The 21,050-nt window shown below is 39.3% G+C and overlaps 1 protein-coding gene across 9 annotated transcripts in view; it reads right to left on the bottom strand.

The window, feature by feature from the left end:
• gulp1a (GULP PTB domain containing engulfment adaptor 1a) overlaps positions 1 to 21,050 on the bottom strand; it is a 384,626-nt gene that overhangs the window by 133,992 nt on the left and 229,584 nt on the right. For all 9 annotated transcript variants that reach the window (XM_087988648.1, XM_087988645.1, XM_043704093.2 and 6 more), the window contains one exon: positions 4,035 to 4,096. In XM_087988648.1, the coding sequence (XP_087844774.1) occupies positions 4,035 to 4,096 (62 nt within the window). The remainder of the gene's footprint in view (positions 1 to 4,034; positions 4,097 to 21,050) is intronic.

Raw genomic sequence — 21,050 nt, 5'->3', positions numbered from 1 at the left:
AGGTCCCATCAGTTGCAAGCTTCACTCCAGGAAAATGCAATATGAGGGAGCGGCTTCACTGGTCCCAGAATCAGAGCAGAGGCAGGTGGTTAGAAGGCCTACCTCAGTTCTTTGGGACTTAATCTCATTTACTTTCAAAGTTGTTAGGCCTTCCCAATCTCACCTCACATGCCCTTCCACTGCCTCATTCACATTTCATAGGTTCTCCATTCCATTCCATTCTCAACAATCACCCATGTACCCTCCTCTGCCCTGTGTTATTGGCATGGCAAATCATGGTCAGAAACCACGTGGAGAATGAAAGCCGAATAATCTTTGGACAATCTAATGTTGCTCTCACTCATATCTGATACTCTCGACAAAAAAAATTCATTACACTCACTGAAAACTTTTAGATCTCAGACGTTCAACTACTTATAAAACAAACAAACTTCTTTTCATCCCCAGGATTTATGATAGCTAGTCTGTTATTAGCCTCTTTGAATTGTCAATCTGTGCACTCAGAGACATTTTTGTGATAATTAATTATAAAGGTCCCAGTTGTAATAAAAGCCTTTTGGAAATCTCAACAAATTCTCTATTGAAAAAGTGGAGTAGGCAGTTCCTTTTTGTAAACCTACACCAGACTGCCTATCAATCCATGCAGTTCATCAAGCTTTTTTAAAGAAGTCTTACTCATAGCTTATGCCTTTTGTTGTTAAGTTAAAGAGCAATGATTTGAAAAAGAATTCAGACCATGACACTTAAATGGACTAGACATGCCTCATCAGCATCTATTCCATTGCTGTCCATTTGTGACATCACCGTGGAGTAAAAGCTCTTCAAAAATGGGGCCTGCTTGAACTCAGTGCTAATTTCAAATGGTCTTGCTAAGTTTTAATTTTCCACATGCATGATTCGTTCCTGCCCCTCTCCCAAGTCAGAAAAAATCTGGATGTCAGTAATGGGGGTGAGACATTCATAGCCACATTATGCCCATGAGTTGTAAAGGTCTCCAGTGTTGGCACAACTCAGAGATTCTAGTGCTCAGTCTTCAATATTGTAAATAAACTGATTTGGAGATATTTATCAAAAATCAGCTAAATCCTCTCACTGCCACCTATTAATTAGTCTCCCAAAACAATCAGGGGGTTTTCAGAAATGTTAATAAACCATTGAGAACTGGTGGTGAAGATTAAATCAGACACTTAAACAAAAAGATAGAAAAGACCAAGACATGAGAACAACTTAATTCCTATGGCTCTTCGGGGTGAGATTCCGTGGCACTCCACTGAAAGGACCTTTGTCAGAAGCAAAATACCTAAATGTTGGCACAGCAACAGGAGACTGAAGGTTATGAAGTCTCAAATAGCTGCTTCCAGATGGAAAAAGAGAGTCAAATTCTAAGCTACATAAATATGTTTTGATGGAAAATTATGTGAAAATAGAAGTTACAGACAAGTGGGACAAAACAGTTCATTTAAATGGTCTGAGCAAAAGTATAACAAAGAAGTACAACTCCAATAACCTTATCATTTAAGCCAGAGATTCTTTTAAAATTGGTGGAAATTTGAAATAAAATAAAAAATTCTAGAGATATGCATTGAAAGGTTATCAGACTTTGAAAAGATAGAAAAAACTATGCTGTTTGAGAACTTGTCATTGGAGCCCATCTAAAACATCTTCCCACTCCGTGATTGAAAAACAGAAAAAAAGTGGAAATACTCAGCAGGTCAAGCAATTGATTTCAGGTTCTCAACAGATGCTGTCTGCCCGGCTAAGCAATATGATCTTAACTTTTTCATTTTAAGGTCTCCAGCATAGGCAGTATTTTGCTTTTCATTTCATATGTGATGTTGATTAGCCCGATGCGAACTCTCCACTTACATCCAGTGTCCTCCATTCATATTGCATTGCAATATAGCTCAGCTGCACAAGCTTTTTGATATTGCTATTAAAAGTGGAAGCCATATCTTTTAAAAGAAACCATATCTTTAAAAGACTATTGGCATTGAGCTACCTCAAATAGCTGAATAAACAGAAAATCCTTTGTTAAACTACTGGATAATCATAACAGTAAAATGAAAGTCAGTGATCAGAAACCAGCTTCTACACAATAATTAAATGTAATAAATTTTTAAAAAGACTGCAGATGCTGGATATCTGCTACAAGTCAGAAACTGTTGGAGAAACTCAGCAGATTTGGCAAATTCTCTGTGGAGAGAAAGCAAAGTCAATGTTTTGGGTTCCTCCATCGGAACAATTTTCTCCAGCAACTTCTATTTTTGTAGATTAAATATATTGGTCAGTTTTTGAAGACAGACAAAGTGAAGTTGCACTCTACAGCAAATGATGGAATCACATCTTTGATGCAAGATTATTAAATGGTAATATGAACTCATATTATGTTGATCTATAATCACAATAATCAATACAATGGAGACTAATGTCTGTTTTGCTTATTATACAACATAGGATAGAGACTATCACAAATATGCACAGTCTGAACTGTATAAAATATTTTCAAAAGGCATATTTCAAAAGGCATGAATAAGCAACAAAATCACAATGATTCACAGGGATTACGTGCTTTGAGTAGAAATATGTCACCTAATTTTGATTAGGTAGATGTCTCATATGTTATAGACTAAATTCATAATGAAATCCGAGGCAATTATATAAGAAAGCTAATGAAAACACATCTGCTGACTAATCTTTGCCATTAAATGAAATGAAGAAAGTAAGAACATTGAAAATCTAGACTCCTCTCTTTTCTCTTATTCCTTGAGTTTCTCATAACATAGACCCAATTGAAATTTTGATAAATTAACAAGTAAGGACAGAATATTCTTTAAAATAGACACTAGAATGTCAGAGGAGGAGGAGAAAATGAAATGAGAAATGTAGGGGAAATGCAGCACCTTATCATACTCAAACGTTTTATAACCAACATAACAGTTTCTTCAAATACAGTGATACAGGCAAATGTAGCAGCCAATCTGACAGAGTGAGGTCCCATAAACAGTATGAGAAAGTGTGTTAATTTGGTCCAGACCATTTTAAATAGAAACCTAATCAGAATAATGGCATTTCCTCTCCTCTATTCATGTTCTATCTCTTTACAAATTAGCATATTAGGACTTCCTTACCAAAGGGTGAAAGGTTATGAAAATAATGTCTAAAATAACTCCAGCTATTAATGTCACAAAGTTGGAATACAGACAGACTCTAACCTCACACTTTTAATGCATTGTCTGAGCTTAGATGTCATTTTTTTAAATACAAAACCTTAAGTTATCTCAGGAATGTGACTTGAAAGTAGTTCTGCGATTTACATATTAATCAATTGAAATCTGCATCTCCATTCTAAATGATTAAAGACTTAACAGCAATCTAAGTTTGTTCAATACATCACATCAGTTTTATGACAACTTGATCTTTTACCATAAATTCTGCCCCACCAGATACCCGATGAAGGAGCAGTGCTCAAAAAGCTTGTACTTCCAAATAAACCTGTTGGACTATAAGTTGGTGTTGTGTGATTTTTAACTTTGTCCAGAACCTAATCTAATGACACGATCAAAATAAGAAATTTATATATATGCACAACTGTACCAATAAACATTGTGTCACTACACAAATATTCCATACATCAACAGAAATTTTGTTGGGTAAAGCATTATTTTGATTTGGTAAAACAGTCTGATTGCTTGAATGTTACACTAATGTTGCTCAATATTGAAGACTGCATAAAATATCAGCAAATGTCCAGGGCATCAAGTTAAGTTTTGGGTTTTCCTTTATTAAAGTCCAAATTCATCCAATAGCCTATATATGTCAAATGTAATAATTCCTTAATATTCCATAACAGGTTAAATTAATGAACTAAAAATTTCAAAATTTAGTGTGTTCGGCCGGAAGTCAATGTAAACGCAAACAGCAAAACTTCAGTTATATTAACAAAACATTCACATTTTATATCAAAAATCATTGGTAGATTTTCCTACATAAAGCACTCATTGTTTTTTCCTGTAGCATTATGGATCATTACATACCTTTACGGTGTATGGTATAAAATGTTTTGTGAGAGCTTCAGGCGAATGCATCCAACTCTTATCTGAAACAAAAATAAATGATATAGCAATGTAGCTAAATGGTACTAGCAACAATACAGTTGTTCAATTAAAATGAAAAGATTTTAGTCTGGAATTATAAATTGAGCACAAAGTGTTTGTTGAATTCAGAGTTACAAATTACTTCTTTAATTTTGAGAAAAAAACACTCCAGTTTTAGATGTATTGCTTCCTGAAAAGTATATTGTCAGAAGTATATTGTCAGAAGTATATTATCATAAGAATTGTCAGAAACATTCGTGCTGTGTCAAAGTTTGGAAAAATTACAATGCTACTAAAATTACAGAAATAATGACTAACAATAGGGATACAAGTCCATCTTTGCTGAGTGTCTTTGTCAGAGACTTAGCAAATTACAACAGCTGCTATATTCAGGCAGAAATCTGAAATAGCCACTGAGAGCTGTCGAACGGTGAGGGTAGGACATACAATATAGTGAGGGAGCCTTATTATTCTCACAGCTTGAAGAGACAGAGCTTGAGGCAACTAAGCATTGGATTTTCATTTTGAGCCTCAGGGAGCACCCCTCCTCTTCATTAACAAACAGTGTTCTTAAACATAACTTGTAGTACTTTGTAATCCTTTGAGCAAAATTACTTCACCATATGGACACAAACAGAAATGAGCTAAAATGGGCTGATCATGGTTTTCTCCACTGCCCCACCATAGGGGAAGGCTTAGGAGGCATGAAAGGTCCTGACTTCTATTACCTATCTCTACAGTTAAATGTCAGGGCATAGAGTTTGTTCTTAGATCCTCATATTGAAGATCAAGCAATCCAATTCCAGTCTTGATGATGCTGATTTGTGTCATGGTGTTGAAAATCTGCCTTTAGTTTTTTTATATATCTGGATGTTAAAGAGTTAACTACAATTTATCATCCAGATGGAAAAGTAGTCTTGTCTATGTACTGATTGGAACGAGATCAGCCTGGTGGACATCATAGCATATGAGTTCCCTGGTTCGGGCTGTAAACCTGATGCAATCAGGCAGCCCTGGTTGACAGATATAAACAGGAGTGTTGGATATCCAGTTCTCTAGGAGGGCTGACTCTGAGGAAGACAGGCAAGAGTTCAAATACTATGCCCATGTGAACAAAGGTGACATGGTGACAGAATACCAGCCTTCACGGAGCTATTTCAGTTTGTATCAGTGGATTTAATATGGGATACTTTTGTGAAAGAGACAAAGACATGTACTCATTATGAATAAGTTTAGTGCAAAGAAGAAAAGAACAAAAGAACAGAAAAAGATTTTTAAAGTTGTTCATTTTATGGGCTATGATTTATTCTAATAAGACTTTTTGATTCAATTTATTTCCCATTGAGAGTGAGCTTTTCTCATGATTACTATGATGGAGATATTAGCCATGAGATATGTAAAGTTGACTTTGTAAATTAGTTTATAAATGAATTCTTCATAATCTTGCTGCAAAACAGCAAGGATATCTTCTCCATTCTGTCTGTAAGATTGAAGCAAAGGCAACGGCACTTAACTGCAATTTAATGGACTCTCATCCCCTGACGCACTTTTCATCATTTTTAATTTAGACTAAACATTATGTTGATCTAATGTTCAGTAGAAAACTAACTAAGAATATAGTACGGCTTAGGTAAATATAGATCTTAGCAGTGTAATCTAGATGGCAGGAATGCCCTGGAGAGGCACTAGGGATTGAATCTTTCAATCAGAGGTAGGAGGCCAGATTTAATTCCAGGCTTTCGAATAGAATTACCAGCGGAGCTTGAACTATATTAGAATGGCCCTGTATAAATTCTCTGATCAATTTAAAAGACCCGCTCCCCATCCTACCTCCCTTGCTCATAAGCTATTATCTCCTTCAGCTTTCAATCACCCATTGTGTACTTCATAAACAGAATTTACAAGCCTTATTACAACAGTTGGAATCTTTGAACAGCCTCAGAAAATATCCCAAGTAAACGAACTTCAAAACCAACTGCATAAACAAAGCCAAGCATCTCTCACACGATTAGGGAGCCAGATTACAGACAAGAGCACATAAAACACCCCAAAAAACTGACTTCATTTGTGTTCTTCCAGCAGTTGTCTCAGGTGAAAACATAAAAGCCAAGGAAAAAGATTAAACATTTACACAAGGTTACAACACTAGGTTATTCCCACGATTGTTTGGAGAGTACTCCACCTATTATTTATTAAGTGAAGATCTATACATTCTTTTCAAGTCATCTGAAGCCTTTTCCATTTTTGAAATAATGATCTTTTAGGTTGATAGCCTGCCATTTGAAGTTCTACCAGTCTGGAGAACTTTTAATGGGTCATTACATTTTCCAATTACAACACTATCCTAATGGATCTTAATGAACACAGACACAGCTCAGGCACAGCATTCCACAGCAAATAGAGAAGGAGCCAAAGTCATTTTATTCACTTTTTAAATGCTTCCTACTCCCACTCCATGGGTTCATATCGCTAGCCAGCTCGTGTAGAACCACATAGCTATTAAACTCACATATTAGGGAGGACTCTCAATGTATTCACAACACTATCAATTCCTTTCTTAATGTGTGGATGGGCACTGATGGCCCCTTCCTCGTGAAAATTCCCATGGACAAGAATAGAGGCAGAACCATTGGTCGAGCCGCTGAGTAGCTGTATTTTTTGCTGTCTGGCCTCCATCTGGTCTGGATTGGAATCTTGAAAAGTCAACCCCAAGCAACAGCAAGACTCCAAACCAGGAGCTGCTAAATCTCTGCTGGCAGCCTTTAACATAGTGAATGCAATATCTTTGACATTTACTGTTTAAACATGGAATCACAGAACTGTACAGCACAAATGGAGGTCATATGTTTCATTTTGTCTTATCTGGCTGTTTGAATGTGCACCAGCCGACTCCCAGAGCAGTGACTTTCCCAGTGACCCTGTACATTCTCTTCCTTTGCAGATAACAATCCAACTCCAAGCTTAAACATGCTTCCAACACTCCCTCGGGCAGTGCACCCTAAATCGTAACCACTTACTGTATGAAAACATTTCTCCTCATGTTTCCATCTCTCCAGCTGCCAATTACCTCCAATCTGCAGCCTCCTATTATTAATCTTTGCTCAGTTGGAACAGTTTCCCCCCAGTTGCTCTGGCTGTTCTCATGATTTTCAACACCTCTCATCATACCTGCTCTCAACTTCCTCTGGTCCAAGGAAAACAGTCACAACTTTTTCAATCTATGTATCCTATATTTTTCATCCTAGAGCCATAAATTCTCATGATTTATTTTGAACTGTCACTAATGCCTTCATAGTTTTCCAAATGTCTACTGACCATAATTGGCCAAAATACTACATGAAACAGAAACAGAGCTTTATTCAAGTTTAACATAAACTTCTTGCTCTTGCATTTCTTGCTGCTAATAATAAATACTGTATGCTTTATTAAATGCTCTTTCAACCTGTCCTCCCATCCTTAATGACATGCACATAGACACTTAAGTACCTCTGCTCCTGCACACTTTTTGAATCCACCTTTTATTTTATATTGTGTTGCCATGTCCTTACAGCCAAAATAAGTCATTTCATTTTGTATCAAACGTCATCTGACACATTTTCATCTATTTCACCAACTGGGTTATATCATTTTGAAGTTCGACATAGCTCTGCACTCAGTTGACAATTCTTCCATGTTGTACATCACTTTCAAATTGTCCCCTGTACACAGAAGGTCTAAGTTCTTTGTAACTATCAAAAAGAGCAAGAATTTCAACTTCCAATTTCGCAAACTCCACCACAAACCTTCCTTCGTCATAAACTACTTCATTAATGCTACTGTCTTTCCGTTCATTCAACCAATTTCATATCCTTGTTTCCACTGTCCCATTTATTTGTGCAGCACTAAAGCAAGTGTCTTTTCAATGTCTACACACACCATACCAACAGTTTTATCCTCATTAAACCTCACTCTTATTTATCCCTTCAATAATTTCTGGCAAATTAGTGAAACACATTTTGACCTTACCAAACCTATGCTACCTTTCCTACCTGCAATGATCCAACTGACCATTAATTTTGTCCCAAATTATTGTTTTGAGAAGCTTCCCCTCCACTGAATTGAAAGTGACTGACTTCTGAGGTATGCGTCACAAAACTGGGCTCTGTATTGCCAGTTAGGTTACGGGTATGGGTGGCATGAGTGCTGACAATGACAAGTGATCACATTTCTGGGGGTGTCTGATATGACTTGAAGGACTCAATGTGATGCATACATGCAAGAGTACACATAGTGGATCCCTGACTTGCCACTTTGTAAAATCTCAGATTCTGAGTAGTCTCTTAATCATTCCCACTAGCATTACAGCACTCACATTAAGCCTCTCCCATGAGCACTATGTGAAATCTCCTACTAGTACTATTCAGATAACCACTTCACAAAGAATGGGGTCACTGAATCCATTCTTATGGATGGCTTAAAGAAGACAAGAAATGAAAAATCATGTCAACAGAGACGGATGAGGGTGACCAAACATCAAACCTAAACAGACCAAGATGTAAATCTAAATTCGCAGCCATGTCAATCTTCAAGTCGTGCCAAAGGCTGGGAGACTTCATCAAATTTCAAAGACTGATTCTACCATGGAGTCATTTCAAAAACTATAAAACATCTTAGGCAGAACAAACTATTGAAGAAGGCAATCTTGTTGCTTATTGACTGTCTTGCAAGACATGGTGCAGACTGTCTATCTACCAAAAAAAAATCAAAATTCAGCACCTTGACCAAATGTAACCACTGGAAATCAGGAAACATGCTGGATAGTAACAACATTGTACCACCAGTCAAAGGTAATCCTAAGGAATGGTTTTGGAAGTGGTTTTGCACTATTAAGTTATTTGAATACAAGATAAATAATCATCTAATAAAAGCTAATTGCATATATTGTTCCAAATCATATACATAAAAGGAAAGCACAATGCTGATTAACAATAAATTATTTGTGAACAAAGATGACATGAACAACATATTAAATAAGCAAGGGTTTTTAAACTGACTTTACATTTTTAAAAGCCTACATATTCTTACCAGTATATATCATGTGCAATACTTCTTAATGGACTGAAAATAAATAGAGCTGCTACCTTTAATTTGGATGAAATGTGGCCTTTATTCAAAGTGGTCATTATCAAGTGATATCAACTATATCACTTAGCAGCAGCTAAGGTAAGACAGTTTGTTTTAAAATTACTTACCGGTAGCGGGCAGCGGTGTTTTTTTTTCCTCTTCACAGAAAGAGCGGGAGCAGCAGGGGGAAGTGACGAAGACCAGAGGGGCAGCCGGGTAGGTTTTTTTTTCCCTTTAAAAGCGCGCAGGAGAAGAACCCGAGGGACCACAGAGGTAGTGTCTCCCACCCGCCCTCCTCCTCTAACCTAAATAATAAGACCCGTTGTGGTAAGTAGGTAAGTGCTGCATTTTGCTTGTTGTATTCTTTAGACCCAGTTTTTTTTTAAAAAAAGGATACTTTTAGAGGGATGGCAGTGAAGGCAGTGCAATGTTCCTCTTGCAACATGTTTGAGGTGAGGGATGCCATGGACGTCCCTGCTGATTACACTTGCAGGAAGTGCACCCATCTCCAGCTCCTCCAAGACCGTGTTAGGGAACTGGAGCTGGAGTTGGATGAACTTAGGATCATTCGGGAGGCAGGGGGGGTCATAGATCGGAGCTTTAGGGAAGTAGTAACTCCAAAGATGGCAGATAGATGGGTGACAGTGAGGGGGACTGGGAGGAAGCAACCAGTGCAGGGACCCACTGCAGCCGTTCCCCTCAAGAACAAGTATACCGTTTTGGATACTTGTGGGGGGGGGGACTTACCAGGGGTAAGTAACGGGGCTCAGGCCTCTGGCACGCAGCCTGTCCCCGTTACTCAGAAGGGAAGGGTGGAGAAGAGCAGAGCAGTAGTAATTGAGGACTCGATAGTTCGGGACACAGATAGGTGGTTTTGTGGGAACGAGAGAGACTCACGTTTGGTATGTTGCCTCCCAGGTGCAAGGGTACGTGATGTCTCTGATCGTGTTTTCCAGGTCCTTAAGGGGGAGGGGGAGCAGCCCGAAGTCGTGGTCCACATTGGCACCAATGACATAGGTAGGAGGAGCGCTGAGGATGTTAGGCAGGCTTTCAGGTAGCTAGGTTGGAAGCTCAGAGTTAGAACAAACAGAGTTGTTGTCTCTGGTTTGTTACCCGTGCCACGTGATAGAGAGTCGAGGAATAGGGAGAGAGAACAGTTAAATGCGTGGCTACAGGGATGGTGCAGGAGGGAGGGATTCCGGTATTTGGATAACTGGGGTTCTTTCTGGGGAAGGTGGGACCTCTATAAACAGGATGGTCTGCACCTGAACCTGAGGGGCACCAGTATCCTTGGTGGGAGGTTTGCTAGTGCTCTTGGGGGGGGTTTAAACTAACTCTGCAGGGGCATGGGAACCCAGACTGTAGCTTTAGGGTGCAGGACCTGGAGTGTAGGGAGGTTAGGAACATGGCATCAATTTCAAAGGAGGGTGCCTGTAAACAGGAAAGTGGCTTGAAGTGTGTATACTTCAATGCAAGAAGTATACGAAATAAGGTAGGTGAACTTGCAGCGTGGGTTGGTACCTGGGACTTCGATGTTGTGGCTATTACGGATACATGAGTAGAACAGGGACAGGATTGGCTGTTGCAGGTCCCAGGGTTTAAATGTTTTAGTAGGGTCAGAGGTGGGGGTAAAAGAGGAGGAGGTGTGGCATTGCTTGTCAAAGATAGTATTACAGCTGTGGAAAGGACGATGGATGAAGACTCGCCATCTGAGGTAGTTTGGGCTGAGGTTAGGAATAGGAAAGGTGAGCTCACCCTGTTAGGAGTTTTTTACAGGCCTCCTAATAGTCCTAGAAACGTAGAAGAAAGGATTGCGAGGATGATTCAGGAGAAGAGTGAAAGTAATAGGGCGGTTGTTATGGGGGACTTTAACTTTCCTGATATTGATTGGGAAAGCTATAGCTCAAGTTCGTTAGATGGGTCAGTGTTTGTCCAATGTGTGCAGGAGGGTTTCCTGACACAATATGTAGATAGGCCAACAAGAGGTGAGGCCATACTGGATTTGGTTCTGGGTAATGAACCAGGCCAGGTGCTAGAATTAGAGGTAGGTGAGCACTTTGGGGACAGTGACCATAATTTGGTGACTTTTACTGTAGTGATGGAGAGGGATAAGTGTGCACTACAGGGAAAGAGTTATAGTTGGGGGCAGGGAAATTATGATGCGGTGAGGCATGACTTAGGATGTGTGGCTTGGAAAAGTAAGCTTCAAGGCAAGGGCGTAATTGATACGTGGAGCTTGTTCAAGGAGCAACTATTGAGTGTCCTTGATAAGTATGTACCCGTCAGGCAGGGAGGGAAGGGTCGTGTGAGGGAGCCGTGGTTTAATAAGGAATTGGAATCCCTTGTTAAATGGAAGAGGGCGGCCTATGTAAAGATGAGGTGTGAAGGTTCAATTGGGGCTATTGAGAGTTATAAGGTAGCCAGGAAGGACCTGAAGAGAGAGCTAAGAGCAGCAAGGAAGGGACATGAAAGGTCCTTAGTTGGTAGGATTAGGGAAAACCCTAAGGCTTTCTATAGGTATGTCAGGAATAAAAGAATGACTAGGGTAGGAATAGGTCCAGTCAAGGATAGTAGTGGGAAGTTGCGTGTGGAGGCTGAAGAGATTGGGGAGACACTGAATGAATACTTTTCGTCAGTATTCAATCAGGAACAGTACATTATTGTCAATGTAAATACTGAGTCACAATTAAGTAGAATGGATGGCTTTGAGGTATGTAGAGAAGAGGTGTTGGAAATTCTGGAAAGGGTGAAAATAGATAAGTCCCCTGGGCCTGATGGCATTTATCCTAGGATTCTCTGGGAAGCAAGGGAGGAGATTGCAGAGCCATTGACCTTGATTTTTATGTCCTCGTTGTCTACAGGAGTAGTGCCAGAAGATTGGAGGCTAGCAAATGTGGTTCCCTTGTTCAAGAAGGGGAGTAGGGATAACCCTAGTAACTATAGGCCGGTGAGTCTCACTTCTGTTGTGGGCAAAGTCTTAGAGAGAATTGTAAGGGATAGGATTTATGAACATCTGGATAGGAATAATGTGATCAAGGATAGTCAGCATGGTTTTGTGAAGGGCAGGTCGTGCCTCACAAACCTTATTGAATTCTTTGAGAAGGTGACTAAGGAGGTGTACGAGGGGAAAGCGGTAGATGTGGTGTACATGGATTTTAGTAAGGCGTTTGATAAGGTTCCCCATGGTAGACTACTGCAAAAAATACGGAGGTATGGCATTGAGGGTGAGTTGGAGGTTTGGATTAGGAGTTGGCTAGCCGGAAGAAGACAGAGGGTAGTAGTTGATGGCAAAGGTTCATCTTGGAGTGCCGTCACTAGCGGTGTTCCGCAAGAATCTGATTTGGGACCATTGCTGTTTGTCATTTTTATAAATGACCTGGAGGAGGGGTTAGAAGGTTGGGTGAGCAAGTTTGCAGATGATACGAAAGTCGGAGGAGTTGTAGACAGTGAGGAAGGACATGGCAGGTTACAGCGGGATATAGATAAGCTGCAGAACTGGGCAGAAAGGTGGCAAATGGAGTTCAATGTAGCTAAGTGTGAGGTGATTCACTTTGGTAAGAGTAACAAAAAGATGGGGTACTGGGCTAATGGTCGGATACTTGGTAGTGTGAATGAGCAGAGGGATCTTGGTGTCTATGTACACAGATCTTTGAAAGTTGCCACCCAGGTAAATAGTGCGGTGAAGAAGGCATATGGCGTACTGGCTTTTATTGGTAGAGGAATTGAGTTCCGGAGTACTGAGGTCATGTTGCAGTTGTATAAGACTCTGGTGCGGCCGCATCTGGAGTATTGTGTGCAGTTTTGGTCGCCATACTATAGGAAGGATGTGGAGGCACTGGAACGGGTGCAGAGGAGGTATACCAGGATGTTGCCTGGTATGGTAGGAAGATCGTATGAGGAAAGGCTGAGGCACTTGGGGCTGTTTTCATTGGTGAAAAGAAGGTTTAGGGGTGACTTGATAGAGGTGTACAAGATGATTAAGGGTTTAGATAGGGTCGACAGTGAGAATCTTTTTCCACGTATGGAGTCAGCTATTACAAGGGGGCATAGCTTTAAATTAAGGGGGGGTAGGTATAGGACAGATGTTAGGGGTAGGTTCTTTACTCAGCGAGTCGTGAGTTCGTGGAATGCCCTGCCAGTAGCAGTGGTGGACTCTCCCTCATTATGGGCATTTAAGCGGGCATTGGATAGGCATATGGAGGATAGTGGGCTAGTGTCGGTTAAGTGGGCTTGGATCGGCGCAACATCGAGGGCCGAAGGGCCTGTACTGCGCTGTATTCTTCTATGTTCTATGTTCTATGTTCTAATAAAGTTGTAAACAGTGCAAAGTTTTCTGAAAGTAGAAACCAAATACCAAGGCAAAACAAATGTAACTAAGAACAAGAGACAAAAGACTCTTGAACATTGCAAAGATAATAAGCATTACATTTCAGCTACGTTTGCAAAAGTTGTTAATCAAAAATGAATGTAAGTTATAACATAGCTTGACCTTCCCCAACACTTTCCTCCCTCTCCCCAATGAATTTTACTTCCACAGGAGGTTAGTATTCCTGTGGGTGTTCTCGCACCAAGAACTCGTGACATGTACAGGGTCCAGTTAGAAACCAAAAGTTATCAACTTTTACTTCCTCAAAAGTGTACAAACATCACACTATATGCTCAGTTAATGTCTTAAGCTGCGAAGAAGTGAAAATTCCAGGAGATAAAATAGTTTTAACTGCACAACGATGGGTGGGTGAGTTTCCTGGTTCATTTGGCGACAAGCAATAAGTTCATTGTTGTAAGGAAATAAGAAAAACAGAAGCTGTCTCAGCTCCTTCTACCAGGAAATTCCAGGCAAGTTAATAAATTCTGTTTTCAACTAAAGAATTCCTTTAGAAAAAGCAGAATATTACAGATGCTGGAATTCTGAAATGAAAACAGAAAATACGAGAACCACTCAGCAGACCATAGCAGTATCTATGGAGAGAAAAACAGTTAAAGATGCAAGCAAATAAACTTTCATCAGACTGGGGCAGGGTAGAATGGAATAAGTTTTGAGATAGGAATGGGTAGGACAAAGGCAAAAAAAGTCTGCAATTGAGTGAAATACAGGCAGGTTTGATCAGCACAAAAGATTGTCTCTTCCAGGTCCAAATGAACAATTAAAACGGTCAAGACAATAAATAAAAGATGTGCCCAGAGCTGATTGTGAGCAAAAGACTAAGCAAAAGACCAAACATTGCATGGAAAAGGGCATAAAGGTATATCATCAAACACAGTTTTATACAACCACTGGCAAGTTGTACTGTCTCCTACAGGACAAAAGGAGCAGTGTAAACCTGACAAGGAACAAAGCTAAAGATCACACAACACCACCTGATGAAGAAGCAGCGCTCCAAAGGTTAGTGCTTCCAAATAAACGTGTTGGACTATAACCTGGTGTTGCGTGATTTTTAACTTTGTCCACCCCAGTCTAACACCGCCATCTCCGAATCAAGGGACAAAACCACCTCTATCACCAAACCCTTTTGAAGGTTCCATGCATGATAAGTTCAGACATGATCACATCTGTAATATTAATACTGCTGAGAATATTGCAGAGTTTGCAATCTTTCTGCCTTGTGACATGCTGTAGATAGTGTGACCATAAGCCTCAGATTCCACAGAAACATTTTCCTACTAATTTCCTGATTTCAGACAGGAGTGAGAGAGAATGAGAGAGAGAGAGAGACAGAGAAGACTGCCATCTCTTGATATGACTGAGCAACCAGCGCAAATCTTGGCAATGCACATGTTTTAGAAGTTAGTACAGAGTTGGGATTAACATGTGCTAAGTAATCTGGAAGTAAGTGGCCACAGCCATGCCTGAGGTCACAGATGTTTGATCTACCAATTCTTAGTAGCCGGAAGTTGCAAGCAAGTGCTGCTTCAGCAGCCTCAGATGAGCACCTCTATCGGGTAGCCGGCAGGGGAACGTTGTATTAGCATTCGCATCGAGATGCTACGTGCATTAGTTGACAGAGGGCATCTATTGCTCTCATGCCTGTTACTGCCTTTCTATAATAGATCACAGAGACATCTACCATGTGTATGACAATACTCTCCCAATACAAAAATACCTTCAAAAATATGTTGGAGTACTTTCATATACTTTCCAGTGTTAGAAATTCAATAAATTTTACTTGACTGCCAACCTTGGCCCTTAAAATAATACTTTTGCAGGGCTAGTCTTACGGTCTCGTTATTCTTCTCTTTCTAAAGAATGAGCAATGATACTGTCTGCACTGGGGGAATAGGTCTCAGGCTGCCTAGTGCTTCTAGAAGCTCCCAAGCTAATTTCTTTTCCAATGTCTGAGTGAGGATTCTTTGCTATGACTGTTTGAAGAGACACATTAGTGTTTACCTTATGCACACACATCACAGCTTCCGTGGAAAAGTGGTGGCTTAAAAATGAATCCCGATAATCATGAACTGCCGTTTGAAAGGTCTGTGGGCAGCTGTGAGCATGAAGAATATTGAGCACCGTTCTTTCATTGCTGACTGTGAGTTTTCAGTCTGTATATTTTCAAAAAGCCTCCATTTAAGACCATCAAGTCTGACAGCAGAGGCTTGGGAATAAATTGGTCCCTTTCTAGGAAATATTGTACGCTATATATGAGTGGAAATATGATAATATTCTTTTGTTTTAGTATCAGGCATAAACATAAAACTGACAAAATAACACAACAGAGTACTGACAACCCACAAGATACCATAAGAGAAATGACAACTACAATGAGTAATTTACAAATCTTTTCGATACAAAAGATAATGGGTTTTTGCAAAGACAAAACTTATTCTTGACCTTATCAAGAGCAAATTAGGATGAGCAATAAATGCTAGCTTTGCCAGTAATGCTCATATCCCAGAAACAAATGTACAAAAAAAATGACACCATAGGCCTTAAGTGATTTTGGATCAGAACAGAACTTGTTTTAAACTGAAAATGAAACATATATTAAATTTTGTAATGAGCCATGAGCCAAATTTGGTTAATTATATGACATTAAGAGAACATTCATCTAAAAACAATCATAAATCAATTGAAATGAATGTTAGCTTTGAAAAGAAAGAAGCATGGCACGGTTAATAAGAAGTTAGATTTTGCTGCAGATTACTCAAATAGGATAAGAAAGATATGAATGAAACTAGACAAAACTCTTATTAAAAATACAGATAGTAGTGGGAGGTGTTCATAAAGAATTTAACTTAAAGCAGCAGTAGTATATTTCCCTAATACGCAAATGGAGCAGTCATAATTGACAAAAAAGTGAGGTAAAATTTCAGGAAAGAGGAAAGAGTGAAAGAACATTTCAGGCCCAAAGAAGGTGAAGTGTTAAGAATAGCAAAAGAAGTCAAAGGAAAAGGACAAAAATAAGTGGCTAAAGTAAATGTTGGTCCTTTAGAGAATGAGAAGGGGCAGTTAGTTATGGGATATGACGAAATGGCTGATTGAACAGGTACTTTGCATTAGTCTTCACAGTGGAGGATACTAATAACATGCCAGTAAGTGACAAGGAGACAAAGGTAGGTCAGGACCTGGAAACAATCATTATCACGGAGGAGGTAGTGTTGGGTAAGCTATTGGAGCTAAGGATGGCCAAGTCTCCTGGCCCTGATGAGTGCACCGCAGGGTACTAAAAGAGATGGCGGGAGAAATAATAAATGCACTTGTGATAATTTTCCAAAATTTGCAGCACTCTGGGGCAGTTCCAGCACATTGGAAAACAGAAAACAGGAAAAGGGAGGTAGACAAAAAATGGGGAATTATAGACAGTTATCTTAACCTCTATACTGGGGAAGATGCTTGAGTATATTATCAAGGAAGAAATAGCAAAGCATCTAGATAGAAATTGTCCCACTGGGCAGATGGAGCATGGGTTCATGAAGGGCAAATCATGCTTTTGGAAATCTATGAAGACATTCCGAGCAAGGTGGATAACGGGAACCTAGTGGATGTGGTGTACATAGATTTCCAAAAAGCCTTTGACAAGGTATCACACAAGAGGCTGCTGCATAAGATAAAGATGCATTGCATTAGAGGTATAGTTTTGGATGGATAGATGATTGGTTGATTAACAGGAAGCAAACAGTGGAGATAAATGAGTGCTATTCTGGTTGGCAATCAGTAACTATTGGTGTGTCTCAGGGATTAGTGTTGGGACCACAATTATTCAATTTATATAGATGATTTGGAGTTGGGGACCACATGTGGCATGTCAAAGTTTTTAGATGACACAAAGGTGAGTGGCAGAGAAAAGTGTGCAGAGGACTGGGAAACTTAGCAAAGGAACATAAATACTTTAAGTGAGTGGGCAAAGATCTTGCAAATGGAATACAATATTAATAAATGTGAAGTGATACATTTTATTAGGAGTAACAGTGAAAAGGATTATTATTTGAAAGGTAAAAGGTTGCAACATCCTGCAATGCAGAGGGACCTGGGTGTCCTTGTGCATGAATCACTGAAGGCTGGTCTGCAGGTCATAGTCATAGAGATGTACAGCATGGAAACAGACCCTTGGGTCCAACCCGTCCATGCCAACCAGATATCCCAACCCAATCTAGTCCCACCTGCCAGCACCTGGCACAACAAGAAATTAAGAAGGCAAATGGAATTTTGACCTTCATTGCTAAAGGGATTGAGTTTAAAAACAGAAGGTAATGTTGCAGCTGTACAATGTGCTGGTGAGGCCACACCTGGAGTACTGTGTACAGTTTTGGTCTCCTTACTTGAGAACGGATGTACTGGCACTGGAGGGGGTGCAGAGGAGATTCACTGGGTTGATTCTGGACTTGAGAGGTTTACTTATGAGGAGAGACTGAATAGACTGGGAATATATTCATTGGAATTCAGAAGAATGAGGAGGGTTCTTATAGAAATATATAAAATTATGAACAGAATGGATAAGATAGAAATAAGGAGGATGTTTCCACTGGCATTTGAAACTAGGACAAGAGAACATAGCCTCAAGATTAGAGGGAGCAGAGTTAGGACTGAATTGAGGATCTTCTTCACCCAGAGGGTTGTAAAACTATGGAATTATTTGCTCAGTGACGTAGTTGACACTACTTCATTAAACGTTTTAAAGCTAAGGTAGATTCTTTTTGAACAATAAAGTAATTAAGGGATACAGTGAGAGGGAGGGTAAGTGGATCTGAGTCCATGAAAAGATCAGCTATGATCTTATTGAATGGCGGAGCAAGCTCGAAGGGTCAGATGGCCTACTCCTGCTCCTAGTTCTTATGGTCTTATGGACACAAAGTAATTGAGCACTCAAAACAATTCTGGGCTTTATAAAGGCTAGGTCATATTAACAAACTTAAGTTAATTTTTTTGAATAAGTACTAACCTAGTAACAGTGAAATGACTATGAGTTCAATCTATATGGGACTTCCAAAAGCCATTTGATATTGTTTCACATTTAAGTCTTTTAACTAAGATCAAAGCTCATGAAATTGAAAAATACTGATCTATTTGAAAGATTGATACATTTGAGAAAGTTGGAAATGCAGTGATAACGGATGATAATTTGAAGCAAGGGTTTCTGCTTCAATCTAAATCACTAACATGTTTATTATTGCTTTAGATATTAGGAGTGAGACCCATACATTCAAGTTTATTATGGAGATCAAACATAATTTTTCTAAGTGGACATAACTGGGACAGATGGATAAGTCTGAGGACCTCCATTTTAGAATAAAAAAGAAATATTAGAGATAACTTTTTCAGATTGTGACAATGTAAAAAGTGGAGGACCAAAGAGATTTAGTGGCACATTTACATCATTAAAAAGTAATAGGTACAAAGGAAAAATCAGAGAAGCAACTAAGTGTTCACTTCAATAACTAGATGACAAGAATACAACAGTGAGAAAGATTTTCTACAATTACGGTTCAGCCATATCTACAGCATAATGTACAGCTCTGGGAACATGACCTCATGAAGGATATATCAGTAGCATAAACTAATCTGCTGTTATATTAAATGTTGGGATGAGACTTAGATGTTATATCAACAAAAGGTTATGGGGAAAATTAATGGAGCCTTTTAAAATTTTTGAAAAGAATTGATCTGGTGGATTGAATTAATTCTTCTTGCCAAGAAAAAACATTTTGGACACAGAGACCTAACTATAAAAATCAGATCAAGGTTATTCATAACAGCATTTATGGTACATTGCCTTGCACAAAGTATAGATGTGAATATTTCTCCACCAAAAAAAATGATTCCAGCTCAATTAATATTTTAAAATCTGAACTCAACATATTTTTACTTATCAAAAGCATTGACGGATAAGGAGACAAGGGAGGTGGGTAAGGATAGGATATAGATCAATTGTGATCTCACTGAATAGCAACACAGGTTCAAGAGATGAATGGCTTGCTCCTGATTTTATAATGTACAGGCTACATACAGAAGGCAGAATGTGAAGGAATTTCATAAATGGCTCAACAATGAATGAATATAGAGCCTGAGTTCTTGCTAATGTAAGAATGTAAATGGTCCACATCAGATTCATTAGTAGACTGCCTTCTTTGACTTTTGTAACTAAACTAAGATGCTCTGTATCAAAAGTTTAACTTTCTTTTAAACATTTCAGTTAGTGTTAGCTTTATGACTCAGGAGCAACCTTGCAACGTGGTCATGGAGCTGTATATCATCGACTTCAAATGGAACAGCATGGACAAAGTTATAACAAACTAGAAAAAACAAACTTCAAGACAAACCAAATCAACTTCCTACAGATACATAAACACAAGTCCCTTCTGCCAGATCTACTGAATCTCTGATCTAACAACAGCCAGCAAAGAAAATTCAAGATCATCGGTTTTCATTAATTATGTCTATATTTTATCATGGACTTTCCTATTATACCTATTGAAACAGATGAAACAAGTGAAAGGTTTGGGGAGGGTAGTAGAAGTAGGAAAATTGTGCAGTAAATGTTATAAAAAAGACAACTCATTTGAGAATATATGCAACTGTTAATCATTGTTTCTGAAGAGGAGAAAAGCTTGGGGATGGGTATCATGGAAACTCTTCAGGAACCCGGAGCAATCTTGGAATGATGGCATGGAGCTGCACATCACAGAATATAAATAGGATCATGTGGATGGAGTCAGGACAGACTGGAAGGAACATTCCAAGACAAATCAGGGTAACACACTGTATAAGAAACACAGCATACCTAGGCAAGTATGTACAAAGATGATAGTTTAATCCTTCCCTAATACATCAGAGCCTTGTATGTCAATGATTCTTATATACAAGTTAGTACTAGTGTATAATAAATAGTTTAACATTGAAGACTAACCCCTAAGATTGAATTTCTTCTTGACCAGTCTGTTTTAGACCAAACCTCTCAGCACATTGACATAGAGGCTAGCATTGCTGCTTCACAGTGGTGGGGCCCAGGATCAATTTCAGCCTTGGGCGTCTGTCTATGTGGAGTTTGTTCATTCTCCCTGGGTCTGTATGGGTTGCTAGTGGGTGCTCCGGTTTCCTCCTACAGTTCAAAATATATAGTTTAGGTGGATTGGCATTCTAAAAATAAGCCTGTACTGTCCAGGAATGTCTAAATGAGGGGCTGGGATACAGTTTGGGGTGCATCCGGATGGGAAGCCCTTCGGAGGGTCAGTGCAGATTCAATGAGCTGAATAGCCTCTATTTGCACTGCACGGATTCTATAATTCAAACAGTGCCTCCAGCCACATGACAATAGTTACAAACACTTGGCATATATGTCTCAAATTACCTTCCATCTTGTTTTAATTGGGGCACTAAACGTGTTAGGATGATCAGAAGTAAGAACAAGATCACTAACAGTA

This window comes from Chiloscyllium plagiosum, unplaced genomic scaffold (genome assembly GCF_037043375.1).
Source record: "Chiloscyllium plagiosum isolate Xiang-an unplaced genomic scaffold, Cpla_swu_hap1 HiC_scaffold_7, whole genome shotgun sequence".
In the NCBI taxonomy this organism is placed as follows: domain Eukaryota; kingdom Metazoa; phylum Chordata; class Chondrichthyes; order Orectolobiformes; family Hemiscylliidae; genus Chiloscyllium; species Chiloscyllium plagiosum.
Note: the sequence above shows the minus strand (reverse complement) of the source record. Positions and strands in the feature narration are given on the sequence as shown.